This window comes from Centruroides sculpturatus, unplaced genomic scaffold (assembly GCF_000671375.1).
Source record: "Centruroides sculpturatus isolate CEXI.00-Female unplaced genomic scaffold, Cexi_2.0 scaffold47, whole genome shotgun sequence".
NCBI lineage: Eukaryota > Metazoa > Arthropoda > Arachnida > Scorpiones > Buthidae > Centruroides > Centruroides sculpturatus.
The window spans coordinates 784,526-800,262 of NW_019384385.1; the positions used below are offsets into that span (position 1 = coordinate 784,526).

The following is a 15,737-nucleotide window of genomic DNA, read 5'->3' on the forward strand; positions in this document are numbered from 1 at the left end:
TAAAGCTGTGGCTAGGATGTTGGGATTTGGAGCAAAAGTCGTTCTTACAATAATAATAATAATTTCTTACACTGATCCTAGCAAAAAAAGAAAAAGAAGATATAAATAACAAGGTGACTAAGTTCACATACAACAGAAACATGTCAAATATTACGAAAGAAATTGCAGATTACAAGAACACAAGATTACTATACAAAGGATTCCCACAGTTTATAACTTGCTTAGGAAAGACAAGGATATGATCAAGAAGGAACAGCAAACTGGAGTATACAAGATACCATATAAAAATGATCAATTAGGTTTGAACAACGAGTATGCAGTGTCACAACAAAAACCTCAACAAAAGGCTTAAGGAGCACATGTACAACATAAGCAAGGGACACTATTCTACAGCACTATCCAGAGTGGCACAAACACATGGTTTGGTAGTCAAATGGGATGAGGCCAGAATTGTTACACTGGTGCGTTCACTGACTCTAGCATTAAGTTTGGAAAAGTTTGAAATTTATAAATCCAGCCTGACTGGTAAATGTTTAAACTATAAGGATGCCACAGGCTTACCATTGGCATGGAAATATACGATCAATAATCACTAGTAACATCTAATGCATAGCATGCAGTCGATGTAATTTTATATCTTATGTTATTATATTTGTATTTCATTTTATTTTGTTCCACTCTATTTTGATTCGTTCAGTTTATGTATTTAATGGATTAGTTATATTATTTATATTTTATATTTTGATTTTTAACCAAATGTTTGAACCATTTTAAATTTGAATTTTTATTGCATATATATTCAATTATAGAACGATTGTAAATGTTCCAGTAAACTGATAATCTGATGATGGCCTGTTGATCAGGTTGAAAACATTAGTTATAGTAGTAAAAATGATTCACAGCAATAAGGTGTATATGTTGTACAATATTCAATGAGTCTGAGTGTATGTTGAAGTGAATAATTTTTCTGGATCATATCAATATTGATTCCACGATAGGAGATTGATCATGTTAGTTAGGTTAGGTTTCTCAAATGGGATCCCGGCTATTTTTTTTAACCCTGAAATATCACGGGAAATCCTGAAAATTTCTTAAAAATTCACTTTTTTCTTATTTTGTGTTAAATTTGAGGAAATTTTGCAAATAGAAAGTATAATTATTAACCCATAAACTGTCAGAATGCATTTGTATTTATTTTTTTAAGCCTGCTTATTAGTTTTTTTAAATTTTTGCTTATTATGGCATGTCACAGATTGTTTATAATCAATACGTAGCCTATTTGTGACAGGACTCTGAAAATTCTTTACTTGTCAGAACCTGTAATAACTGGAATAATTGTGCTTATGCTGTCTTAATTTTTAATCATGCCCAATATCTTCAATAACTGCATAATGCCAGGTTGTGCAAATTGGGCAAGGATGCAAACGAGTACAAAGTCTGCAAGTATGAAATTTTTCTTCATAAACCTGATTATTAAAACCAAACAAACTGTTGAATTATCAGACTGTAAACACAATGCCACTATTAAAGCAGACATGGTAGACAAATCAAGAATACTAGACAGCAAAAGAAATACTGTAACGCATCTTGAAAATGAACTAGAAATCTTCTAGGCTACAAGCGAAAAAAACATAATATCCATATTCTCTTAAATGCATTAAAGATGATTCCACCCACATAAATTAAATCGAAAAGGGCATACTCAGTAGCAGGACTAAAATAAGAACTAGATTGAATGATTGGAGTATCAACCATATTTGTTTTTTAAAATCTTCTTATAAAAATTTACAATAATATTTTGTATTATGTTTTATTTAAATAACGAAAATTACCTTCTAACTTAGAAGATTAATTTAAGTTGATTTTTTTTTTAATTTTTAACTCAATTCAAAGGCATTTTTGTTGTATGCAGTTTTCAACAAACTTTAATAAACTTTTTCTATTTGTGAAAATTTCTACGTAACTCAAAAGTAATTTTTTATACATATTTTATACAGCATTATTATTATTATTTTGGAAATTGCAGGACGTACTAAGTTACTTAAAAATGAAAAGTAATTATATCATACGATTTTAAGATTTATTCTATATCTTAAAAATAATTATATCCCGGGATCCAGTTCACTTTTATCTCGGAATCCAGTTCACTTTTATCTCAGAATCCCGGGACAAGCAAAAGACCAAGAAATGAGAAACCCTACTCCTAACACAACAACATAACAGTCACACCCTACCTTCATCCCAGTCTTTAATGAACCACATGTCCAAATAGATTCTAATTTGTGGAATACTAGCATGCTGGATTATCATCAGCTACTTTTCAAAGTTTGCTGGATAACCAAACATAGTGGATTATTGCTTGCTGGATTAACAAACTAATTTTTTTTTTTAAAGTTTGGACTAAATCCAAGTTAACCTATTTGTTAAAAGCTAGCTGAAATAAAGTAAAATATATAAAGAAATATATAATCCTATAAAATATTATTTCTAAATATAATCTTCTAATTAGTTTTTAGAATATAAAATTTCATATCGTATTTTTTCTAGTATACTTCAACTTGTTTATATCAGTTTTGCTTTCCAGATATAGAATATGTTTTCTTCAAGTATTCATTTAAATAATAAACTTAAGAGAAGGAAAAAACACTATATATTAAAAATTTGTTTATAGCTACAAGATAGCAAACACACATCTGGCATTGTTCTTATTCATATTTTATAATTTTTTCTTACATAAAACAGTTGAATGTTTCTGAAGAATTCATGAAAACAAAAATCTAACAGAGACATTCAAGCTTTGACAACCTGGGTTTTGCCAAAATTTTAACACATTTTAGTACACCTTTTTCACTAATGTACAGTAACACAACTCATGACAATTAGTAGTAGTTTACAAGAAATCATTGTTTAAACTTTTTTATATGCTTTATATATCAAATTCTGTAAATAAATCTTAATGAGTAGGCATGGATGAGTTAGGCACTAGATTGGAAAGCTTCACATTAAGGATTCATCCTGTTCTTATCCAACTTTTTCTAAATTTTGCAATGCAGTGAATTATTAAAAAATATATCTGGCCCAAAAATACTATTTTGTAATTATTTAAATCATTTACATATCTTTTACCAAATCTCAACAAATACTATAATGTAGAGATCCCTAGATAATAATGTACTGCAAAAGATACACCATTATAAATCTTCCTTAGAATAGTGCTCCCTTACATGGACCGCTGTTCTAAAAATACTGATATGAAAATTGTTTAAATGAATGCTCTGTTAACAGGAATTTAACTAATTTAAAACATAGTAAAGAAAATAGAGAGAATGGGAGTGCTTTCTTAAGCAAACTCCTTCCTTATCATACTTTATTAAGTGGACTCAACTATATAGTTAATTATAGAAAGTAATATATTTTTAATTTTATAAAAAAATTTATATATATGTTTGTTTATATTTAATATAAAGAAAATGTATGAATCAATTTCTGGATGTAGAATGAAATATCCATTTAAGGAAAATTAGTATTTAAGCTATGACACCATATTCAAATTACAATTATGAAAACTTATAGAAATATAATTCCAAATTTATCTTTCCAGTTTAGAAATAGCTATCTAGAAAACAATATTTCATTAAAATCTAATCTATTATTTTATATTAAACAATATAATTTTAATATATAAAATTTAAGCATTTTCATTCAATTTATTGTCTATTTTATTACAATTACTTGTAATAAAAAAATGAAGATAACAATAATTTAAAATGTTATCTTTTAAACCAAAAAGCAAATCCAGTAATTTTTTCATTCAAAATAGAAAATTAGGGGGAAAATATATATATATTTTTTATTTCCTTTTTTGTTAATTATCGCATACATTCAAAACAATTTGCAATTGTGAAACAGTATTAAATACATTTCAGTTTGTTTAATTTCATATATAAATGCATATTTATAATTTCACATTAATTATCGTAAACATAATTTTATTTTACCTTTAATTTTGCAATCTTAATTCATCAAAGTTTATACAATTTGTTACTTTACATAGATGTAGTGTTTAGCCAAATTATTATTTACAAAACATCGAAATAATCCACAACATACACAAACTTCCACGAAAATAGAATCTAAGAGACAATTGTTTTTAATAAATAGTTTAAAAATTTTCAATAAAAGTTTATTAATAAACCAATAAATAACTTATAAGTGTAACTGTCGACGTTTTAATTAAAAACATTTTAACGAACGTAAATAATCTCAAGAATTTCACAATCTCGTGTTATTAAAGTACAAGTCGACCCCCCCTATAACACTGTTGATTATTCCGTTTTATATGAATTCCATGTTGTACGAGTCACTTAAATTTTACAAATACGTTTGCCGGGCTGTGAATGGCTCATGTATTTGTAAAATCTAAGTGACTCGTACAACATGGAATTCATATAAAACAGAATTATCAACAGTGTTATAGGGGGTTCGACTTGTATTGTATACGAATAAATGGAATTTCGTCGTCGTCGTTCGGTTTATCATTTATTATTATTATTATTTTGAAACTTTTCGAAGAAGAAAACGTATCATTGAGTAAAATGTAGTAATTATAATAATAAAATTAATACATTTATCCGATTTCAAATTACGCATTTACCTGAACTTATTTGTCCTTTTGCACGTTGCATTCTGTTTTTATTCGATTTAAAAATGTAAAAGATAAAAGAAAAATAGTAATAATTAACATTTATTCAGGATATTCTATATTTATGTTCAAAATATAAGCTTGTTTCGTAACAAACCCTCTCAGTTTAACTTCATATTTGACTCAGACGATTAATACCGAATGTGATTTGTAGTCAACCATTTTAAAGAGCGTCATCATTTTTTCGTCATCGGCCGCCCCTTTTATCTTGCGCCATCTATATTTTTCTTATCTAACTTATTTTTAATTTTTTATTTAACAATTATTTTTAGTTTTTTTTTTATTTTTGTAAATAAGTAATTAGAAAATGTAAAATAATATTTTATAGAGTATACAGTTTATTTATAATTCGTTAAATAATTACAAATTTTTGTTTTTAACCGCCCGTGTTGTTTTTAGCAAGTCCATTGTGGGTTAGTGGCCGGATGGCCGAGCGGTCAAGGTGGCAGCCTACCGCTCTGGGGTACCCGGGTTCGATTCCGAAAGGGTAGAAAAATCCTCAGGAATTTTTCGGGGTCTGGTCCGTTCGGATATGTCGGGTCCCGTCCCTCACCACCCGGCAGCTCCATTGTGGGCCTGGCCAAACCCATAATGGCCTTGCAAAAAGAGGCCCTCTGTAGTGCCCACAGGGCGGAAAGAGTTAAAAAAAAGTCTATTATGGGTTAGGTCGGACCCACAATAAAGGGGCCAAGTGGTAAAGGATGGTGCATAGCATGTCCAGGATCGACCATCACTCAAAAAATTCGTGAGGTTTTTTCCGACTCATTCGGATCTGTTGGTTGCTACTTTAACCGCTCGACCACTGGCCGTCACACTATGGATACTAAAAGAATCTTTTTAATCATATCCATTACATGATCGGTTAAAACCACGATGGGAACGGTCGGGTGGTGAGGACAAGGTCCTCTGTGTCTTGGACAAAATAGGCGCGAAAGATGGATTCGATCTTGAGTCCCTAGTGTAACAGGTCGGCGCCTCGGACATCCGGCCGGCTGACTATGCAATTGAGAGCCGATCTTGAATTATCTTGCACATTTAGTTTGTGGCATTTCAAAAATTCTAGATCCTAGATTAGAAGAGCCCCGCTTTTCGATTTAAGGAGAATTATATAAATTTTTCAAAAGCATTAACAAATGAACTTGCAAATACAATAAATTCAACTTCATCCGGACTTGAAAATGCGAACAAGAAAATAAAAAAAAATAAGTCTTGAATAATTCACCCAATCTTTTTGACTTTTAAGAAAGAGTTCACCAAATACAGTAATGTCGGTGTCACAATTCCACGAATTCTTAATCGGACTGATGTGATCACAATAGCAAGGATGACTCTTTGTATTCTGTGATGGGTACAGTTTATATAAATTCGATTCGTTCCGAAGAGTATTTTCGGGTATTACTCCTTTTGGGATAACGCTTATATCCCGACTAAGATTCGAAAAATAATTTTTTTTTGTTTTGTTCGAAAACTCTGTGGCCTTAAAGGTGATTTATTATGATAAACCTCGATTTAATTCGAACTAATGTTAACAAAAAATAACAACCATTATATCATCGAAATTGTCTGATACAACGTAGAACTATAGTTCGTGTTACGTAACCATTCAATTTTTTGATTACTTCTTTTAATGATTACAATAACGTTTTACCGCATTTTATAACAACGGAATTTTCTAGTGTCTTTCGCTTGACGTAAGTCCATGTAGAATTAGAACGATTGAACATATTGTAATTAGGGTTCCTCATTTTCCGATCTTTTGCTTGTCCCGGGATTCCGGGATATAAGTGAACTGTTTCCCGGTATCCCGGGAAATTCAGGGACCGAATTAATTATTTTTAAGATATACAAAATATCATGAGTAGTAGCGGTTTGACACATACTGATCACAAAATTAATTTTCTAATTACAAATTTAAATTAAATTAATTGTATTTTAACAATAAGGCAAAGTTTCTGTATTAATTATTAAATGTTTTAATATCCGAGAAAATTAAAACACGACAATTGTATGAAATAATATAACACCAAAACAAAATTATTTATGAATTTTTTTTTTTTATTTTTACATTAATAGATTAAATTAGTTTATTATATTTAAGCTTTTTCCAGTTTTCTCATTCACTTTATCTAAAACATGGCACATTTCTGCTAATAAGTGGAGTAATAAGTTCTGGTGATTGTTTACAATATATTCCCGGTCTATTTTCTGATATTTTAAAATGTAACACCATGAAAGTTCATTTTGGAAGTCATCAATAAATTGCTGGTCAAGTATTTGGTAACGAGAAACATAATTCCAGTTTAGATAATCTTTTNCTTGATAATCCGACAGGTATGGGACCAAAGGTGTGTCAGATTACCAAAAGTGTCCGGATTACCGAAAATAATTACATATTTCGCATTGTTTTGCTAGCAGTAACTTACAATATTCTCTACTCCAACTGTTCGAACAGAACTGCTCACATAAAACACACGAAATGAGTGTCATCGAGTAAGAATTGGATGGGGAGATTCACATCGCGACATGCTTTTGTGCAAGCAGACACGTAACGGGGACGGGTACTGTACCTTGATGGGAGGTGCGTCGGACTACTGAGCATGTCGGATTAAAAAACGTCGGACTATCGAGGGACAACTGTATTTAATTTTGTTGTTTTTGCGCCAAGCAATTAATTAATGAATAATTTTGTTGATTCGTACCGTTTACAACATTTATCAAAAGAACGATATCTGTTTTTATCTAAACTTTTCCACGAACAAAGCTATCACTCGAATTGAAAAGCCCTCTAAACCTGCTGTCCAGTGAGTCTAGAAAGTAGGTCAAATAACTTGTTTCTAATCGCTGTCTACATTGTGGCAGGCGAGAAACGCCGTCTCTGCAATGAAATTTTTCTGAACAGCGGTCTACCCGATTTGTAAACCTCCGTCGGCCTCTAAACGTTGTCTCTGCAATCGGCCCATCTGGTTTACATTTCTAAAGTCAGCATTGAAACAATAGGCTACACTAATTTTAGTTGTCAATAAACTATTTCAACTCAATCATCACTCATTCTAATTGTTTAGATGACACCATGCAATGTCTAGATAGGCTATAGCTTATTTGACTAATGTAAAACATTTGAATTTAAAATGATAAATATATGCATTCTTGAAAAGAATATTCTTATGATAAACTTTATTCAAATATTTACTTAAAATTTTCTCAAAATTCTTGCAGAGTGAACCATAATTATGAATATTAAAAAAACAAACACTTAGCATATTTAGTTCAGAATTGATTTAATAGTTCAATTCTGATAAATTTTTCTACTATAAAAATATCAAATTTAAATCAGTTTCTGAATTTAATTATATATAAATAAAACTTAGCATTTAATTTAAATTATAAAATTTGTAACATTTAAACTCTTAGTAAACAATAATATATTCAATAAATAAATTAACACTGGTAACCCAGATAAAGTATTTTTGTAAAGATTTAGCGCCCCCTATAATTCAGATAGTTAGCAGCTGGCAACAGTGAATGTCGACCATCGGCAAGTATTTGGAATGTCTATGGTTATATGATAAGTTTTCATAGTTTAATTAAAGGTACAGTATGTTTAAACTGTTTATTTTCAAATAAAAAATTCATCCTGTAGATTAGGCCATGTACTTCATTTTATATGAATTTATTTCTTCAGATGTGAAATATAAAAAAAGTAAACATTATACAATAATAATAATAATAATATTTTTACCAAAATTCCTTAATTTTAATGGATTATGTGAATTAAATGCAATTGTTATTTAATTTATTGTATTTTTTCACTATTTTTAAAGTTATTTCTAGATAGAAAATACAATAAAAACTGTCATCAAAATAGCCAAAGTGAATAACTCTATAAAAAAAATCCTAAATGGGAATATTGAATCTACATCAACTGATGCTTTGAACAGAACTTATGTAATGGGTCAATCTTTACCCATGTGCACCATCGTGGCGGCGGTTGCGACTGTTCGTGCTCCCGAATTGATACGTGTGTTCGAGAACTACTGTGAATCAATAACTAGTGATGTTAAACAATCGGCAGCCTGCCGGCGGCTCCCCTCCGGGAGTACGAACGGTCCCAATCGCTGCCGTGACAGTGCACATAGGTAAAGATTAACCATGTAATGATACCTAAATGTGGATATGTGATCTGAATTTTCTTTTCATAATGTGTTAGCAGTATAGAGTTATACTTTTGAATAATGTAGAGAGATGGCAACTATACGTATTTAGATGTAAATATTTATGTAATATTTTATATTTCCGTTGCTAAGTTTACACTGACGTCATTCGCAACGGATTATAAGCCAGTTCGAAAGATTCAAAAAAGAGTTATTTGTATTAAGTGTTCGATTTACAGTATTTAATCGTATTTTCTTGAGAAAGGTCTTTTAATAAGACCGAAAACGTTTGAAGTTTTCTAATAAACGTCGACTGCAAGAAAAGGTGTTGTAGTAAGTGTTTTTTGGTATAGAGTTATTGAAAGATTAAAATGGATTCGGAGTGATGTAGCATTAACTGCTCTGTCAAATGTCAAGATTCCTAAGAAACAGTCCACTACTAAATTTTCTTATCTACTCCACCCAGAAAAATTTACTATACTTATCGTTAAAAGTAAAATTCATAGCATGATTTGAAAAAATGTCTCAGAAGATATGTATAAAAGAAAATAGTTTTGATTTTTTACTAATAAATACATAAAAATGAATTATTTGTAGAATATTATTACATAATGAATATTTTTTTTAATTCTGTAGTTTTCAAAATGTTATAGTCTTTTTAGTTTTGGCTCATTTCGTCTTGTAGACATTCTCTTTTAATCACTCTTATAATGAGTTTGTCGGTTCCACAATGAGAGGGGCAGGTAAAAGATTATTTTTAAAAATTGAAGACTAAATACAAATAAAAATTTGATGTCTTTGTACATCCTTCACAGCCCTAGAAGCACAATTAGCATGAGTAGAGCAGATCTTTCTTTTGATGCTCTTCCTGCTTACAAATATGTAAATTGATTAAAAGTCCCTCTGGCTCTAGATTCTTGAAAAAATATTTGTTGATATTAGGAGGACTTTTAATCTATTTACATATTTGTAAGCAGGGAAGAGCTTCAAAAGAAAGGTGTACTCTGCTCATGTTAATGAAATGACTCTGCACTATTTTTAATGCAATCTAAGGATAAAATGAATTTAAAAAAAAAATCATTTCTTAATCTAAACACGATGACATATTTTGAAATAAAAAGTGGTCATCAATGTTTAATCAAATTAATAATGAAAAAATTGAAATAAAATTTCAGAGAGAACTAGCAAAATGATTAATTACTGAAATAGTAATCTCTTAAAAAATTTCTAAAAATCCAGGATAAATATATTTTTAAAAAATTGAAGACTAAATTCAAATAAAAATTTGATGTCTTCACACATCCTTCACAACCACAAGAGCACAATTAACAAGACATTGGAATATTATTAAACTAAAAAAACTATATAAAAAGTTTTAATGCAGATAAATGAGATGAAATTAATAATGGTTTAAATTGATAGTAACTGTATATATTAAATTAAGTAAAAATTATTTAAATATAAAGAGAAAATATATAAGTAAGAAAAGAAGAAATAGAGGAAATATAAAGGATATTTTTAGTAAAAAGGAACAGATGAATCATTGAATTTTGATATGAAGAAGAGTTATAAAATTGTGAAATGTGGTCTTGTACAAATTAACAAGTAAGACATGAAGAAAATGAAAGAATGCAAAATGAGAATATGATACAAATGGAAAGGATATCAAAATCAAAAACATAAGATTTTAAAAATTGTGGGAGAAAAGTATGAAGAAATTTAATAAGAGAAAGAATTTATACATTTAAGATGCTTTTCAAAAATACATTGAATTAAAAAAGTTTTCATACTATTTAGTTAATAATATTGTGGTAATTAAAAAAAATTGAAATAATGAATAATTACAAGTAAAGAATATATAAATATTTCATTTTTTAAGATAGCCCTTAGTTACTTGTAACCAAAAACATTTGAAGAATTTTCTTATTATAATCATAGATATTATCTGTTGTCTAATGTTAGAATTATCACATCCCAAAACATACAATTCAGAATATACTTATGAAACTTCATTTAGTGTAATCAGAATTTCAATCATATTTATTATATTTAGGTAAATAGACATTTTTATACTATCTTTTTAGGTTATTAGTTTTATTTATCTTGTGACTAATAACATGGAATCTATTTGTTATCATTAACAGTTTAATCAGAGCTTTAAATGTTAATTGTTTTCATTCTTATTTGTATTCAATCAGTAATTTAAACTACTGTCATTTATTATTTCAATTATATGCTAGCTGTTATCAATATCACTTCAATAAACACTAGACAAACAATGATAGATGAACTGCTATTATAGATTTTACAGGTGACAACAAAAACCTGAAGCATCTCAACTTAAAAGGTCTATTATTCTTTCATAAGCAAGGTAGTGCTCTATCAGACAAAAAACTAGCACAAGTAAACTGGAACTATATATTATACCGCATACCTTTGAATGACAAACATTTCAATTGTCAGATAACATACATTGGATCTACATACAGATCCCTTGAGGCTAGAGTACGGGACCACAAATATGATGTGTTGAAGCAGAAGTATAATACTGCTCTAGCCCAGTATGCTACTGAACCTGGGGTTTCCCCATGTTGGGATGAGGCTACTCTCTTGCATAGGGCCTTCAATCGACACGACTTACGCTCGTTGGAGGCTATTGAGATTTATATAGAAACCATGAAGGTAAATTGCATTAACTCTGATTATATTCCGATTCCACAATCGTGGAAGTATTATTTACATTGCCACAAAGCACAACTATAATTGTATGTGTAATTATTTTTCATCTTTCTGCTTTGTAAAAGAAAACAATTCATTTACATCACGCTAATTTTTACAATGCGATAATAATAATTTATGTATAGCTTTATTTTAAAATAATTATTTTTATGTTGTAAACGTAATGATTTTGTATCGTACGGTACATTGTTTAAATATTTAAAAATTTGGAACACAGCTGTATTTGATGGTTAGAAGTTTTCAAATGATAGAACTGTTCTTTTGTGTGTTTCATCCTGAGGAGGGCCTCTAAAAGATGGCCAAAAAAGTTAGAGCATTAAAAGTTTTTGTTCATTCAGTGCTGGAATTAGCATTTAGGTGTTAATTGTGGTGTTTAGTAGTGCTCTGTAATAAGCTCAGCTACACGTGCAATATTAAAGTGCCAAATTTGACCATTAATATCTCTAAGACCAATGAACCAAATCTGGATGAAATTTAAAATACAGTAGAACCTCGATTATCTGGACTAATTGGGGATGAAGGTAGTCCGGATAAGGAAAAATTTAGATAATCAAAACAAATACTTTAATTTGTCTTTTAATGATAATACAACATGTTTTCTTTTCGATGACATATCGGTAATATTAAAAGTAAATACTGTATTTAAATCGTGATCAAATTTTCAAGAAACGAACATTCATATTACATTTGGACTACTACTGACCAACGCTAACAGACTACCTATTGTTTAAAAGGCCCTCTGGTGGCGCAAGAAGAGACATTTTATAAAATAAAAAGCAGTTGAAACTGCATTTTTAAGAATAAAAATTTGACAAACTATTTATCGTTTTATGATGAGTAAAATTTTTTCGTCGCGTTCACGGCTTTTAAGTAATGCATAAACCTTCGAGGCGCGAGACCCCTCGGACCGCAAGGCATAGGTGAGGGCCCACGTTGCCCATATGCCGCCCTTGGTCATAGAAATAATGTAATTTGAATATAAATTATTTATAAATATGTATGTCAAGTTATATTTTTATTACGACGTAAAATATATTTAAGAGTTTACGACCACTGTGCTGGGTGAGACGTTGTTGAAACAAAAAAAGTTATGCATTCCATCACGTACATAAACAGTGTCGTAATTCGCCAAGTGCAAATCAGCAAATTTGTAAAATTTTTGTTTATTTTGAACAATCCGGATAATCGAAAATCCGGATAATGGAGGTTCTACTGTATTTAGTTTCCACGATAAGGACTACACAAGTTTTAAATTTTGAAAAAATTTGTTGGACCATTTTGTACTTGGGCAATCCCAATTTCAGCATTTTTTCTCTAGGTTTACAAGAGATTTTAGCAACCTAAGATACCAAAAAATCTAGAAGGTATCTGCATATGCTTAATAGCTTTTTCAAGAGCTGATCACCACTTTTGTGATCTTTTTGAAGGTTTTATTTAAAAATATTGAGTATTTATAAAATTAGAGCCCGTTTTTTAAATTTTAACATTTCATTGGTCAGTTGGCTACCACATGACATTTTTGCCATTACTTTTAATCCATTAATTAATACTTTCATCATGATTTCACTTTTTTATTAACTTCTAATCCTTTGTCTGATCTGTACCAAATTTTTCATAATTATACTCTGGAACCCTGAGAAAAATATAGACTACCATTAAAACCTGGATACCCTGATTTAATCCCCCTTATTAACTTCTTACACCAGATTTATCATACTTATTCTCTGGGACACTGAGAAAAATCTGCAGGCTATCATGTGACTGTCAGATGAATATAGAGTTATCATGAAGACTATTCTCTTATGAAGTTATTGATGACTGAAAAATACTTGAAATCCCATAAAAATACTAGTGAAACCAGGCTCTTGAAAAAATAGAGCTTAGCAAAAACATCTAAATAAAGGAAACTTTTGAAAGTTGTGGCACATTACTCAAACTATAACTACAGGAAGTTTTGGATGAAGCAATGTCACCATGATAATAAATCAGAAAAATAAACATTGTCACAGAAAAAGAGTTTGAGCAGTACTTTTCCCTTTAAAGTTGTTGCAACTACGTTAATTTGGCTGAATGTTAGAACATCATTGATGTATGTGGCAACATTTATGTACTGGTCACCAAAACCAGTTACAGTGCCAACAGAAACCAAACATAATCCTTGCCAAAAAACACTTAAACTTTTGGCTTACATAGATAAGTGAAGAGTTTAAACCAAGTGTTTTCTTCCAATAATTTGACAACTGAAGAAAAAGTATAAACAAGTACTGAATAAGATGTAACAAAATTAACTTGAAAACAAACTAGTTTAAAGTGATGAAAACATACTTCAAATAAGTGCTAATTGAACTGACAAGTCAAGTGCCTTCAAGGCAACCTAACTCTCAGAAGCAATTCAGATAGTGTTATTAAGAGGAAGTCTACTCAAAATAGTGCAAATGCGTTAAGTAATATCTGACATTTCTGCTTGAAAGACTTCTGCTGTGAACAGCATGCACAGTGGGACATAAAACTCCTTATCTATGCTTTCCCACAAACTAGTTCCTTTATTAGTTATGTAACATACTACATGACACAAAATTAGGGTTCTAATCAAGTGCCAGGCCTTTGATTTAACAGGAAAGCAAAATACAACAATCCAAAATAACACTTATATAAGCAAAAATCCACAATATTTACTAGATTGAACTTTAATATATATATATATATATAAATAAAAAATAATGATTATAAACAAGAAGTTAGTAATAAATATTGGGTTGTTCGGAAAGTAAGTTCGTTTTTTTCCATGGAAAAAAACATAATATTTTTATAATAAATAAATATTTTATTGAATTATATATCAACCATTTTGGTCAAATACCTGTTGTCATCGTTTCTGGTAGTAGCATGATTTCACATTCATAAAAGTTTTGATCGTTGCTTACAAAAAACTGATCCAAGTGATTTTTGACATTGTCATTTCAAGTAAATGTCTTACAGTTAAAAAAAATTTGTATAGACCGGAACAAGTAATAATCTGAGTGTGCTCGATCTGGCGAATATGGTTGGTGTGATAGCACGTCCCATCTAAGTTATAACAGTTTCTGACGAGTTACCAAACTTGTGTGAAATTTGACATTATCGTGGTAAAACACTACACCTGTTTTGTTGATCAATTCTGGCCGCCTTTTCTGTTTGATGATATTACTCAATTTGTTTACTCGATGGCAGTACACTTTCGAATCAATTGTTAAATTGTCTGGTAAAAGCTCCAAAAAAAATTTCCTTAAAATCCCACCAAAGAGAGCATCTCTCTTTAAGAACATGTGGAACCCATATATCAAACTTTGAAACGAAACCAATTTGTTTCAAGTAATCATAAACGGTTCAATTTGACAAATTTAATCTCTTAGTGATTTCACGTGTTGTTATTTGGCAGTTTGCTTCAATCAGTACCTTTATTTTGTTTTCATTGGCTTCAACTGCCCATCCAGAATGTGGTACATCTTCAATATTGAAACTGCCAGAACGAAATCTTGTAAACCAGTTTTGGCACTGTCATTCTGTCAACACATCATCTCCATACATGTACCACAATTTTTTCCTTGCTTGAACAGCATTTTGATTTTTTGGTAATAAAAAAGCAAAATATGCCGAAAATGATGCTTTCGATCTTCCATATTTGATGGGACACAAACAATTGCACAGAATCAAACAAACTTTTTTACAAATAAGGCTTAAAATGCTAGCTATCAAAATATATAATGATAATACGGTTTAGAATGAAAATGGTGGGAAAAATACGACTAATTCATCTAGTGGTAAAAAAACAAACTTACTTTCCGAACAACCTAATATATATTTCCAATATTCAAAACAAGTCAAGATCAATTATGTATAAGTAAAAAAACAACATGCAATCAAAGGAATTATTTTTTCCCAGCTCGGGACATACAATTAATGAAATCTCCACTAATATAAAAAATGAAAAGCAAAGAATACACCTCTTATAAGTTGATTGTTTTATCAAAAGAATGCCCAGACAATTTGTTTCAAGGAAAGTTGCTTTCAGGAGCTACATCACCGTTGGAAGGGTGTGTCGTCTTATATCAACTTACAAGTGCAATTCCACACTACTCCATTTACATATTTAAGTGTTATAAGAT

At 30.0% G+C, this 15,737-nt stretch overlaps 2 protein-coding genes across 3 annotated transcripts in view; one reads left to right on the forward strand and one right to left on the reverse strand.

Moving 5' to 3' along the window:
- The window catches only part of LOC111618048 (YTH domain-containing family protein 2-like), a 35,188-nt gene extending 30,269 nt beyond the window's left edge, over nucleotides 1-4,919 (reverse strand). Inside the window, exons 1-2 of one of the 2 annotated variants that reach the window (XM_023359470.1) lie at nucleotides 4,800-4,919; nucleotides 4,655-4,686 (exon numbers count right to left, since the gene is read on the reverse strand). In XM_023359470.1, the coding sequence (XP_023215238.1) occupies nucleotides 4,655-4,685 (31 nt within the window). In that variant the 5' untranslated portion in view covers nucleotide 4,686; nucleotides 4,800-4,919. Of the gene's footprint in view, nucleotides 1-4,654 lie in introns of both variants that reach the window. The other variant, XM_023359471.1, reaches the window with a different exon arrangement.
- Nucleotides 4,920-8,153: 3,234 nt separating this feature from the next.
- LOC111618026 (AP-1 complex subunit mu-1-like) overlaps nucleotides 8,154-15,737 on the forward strand; it is a 60,401-nt gene continuing 52,817 nt past the window's right edge. Inside the window, exon 1 of the mRNA XM_023359445.1 lies at nucleotides 8,154-8,292. The gene's annotated coding sequence lies outside the window, so the exon portion shown is untranslated. The remainder of the gene's footprint in view (nucleotides 8,293-15,737) is intronic.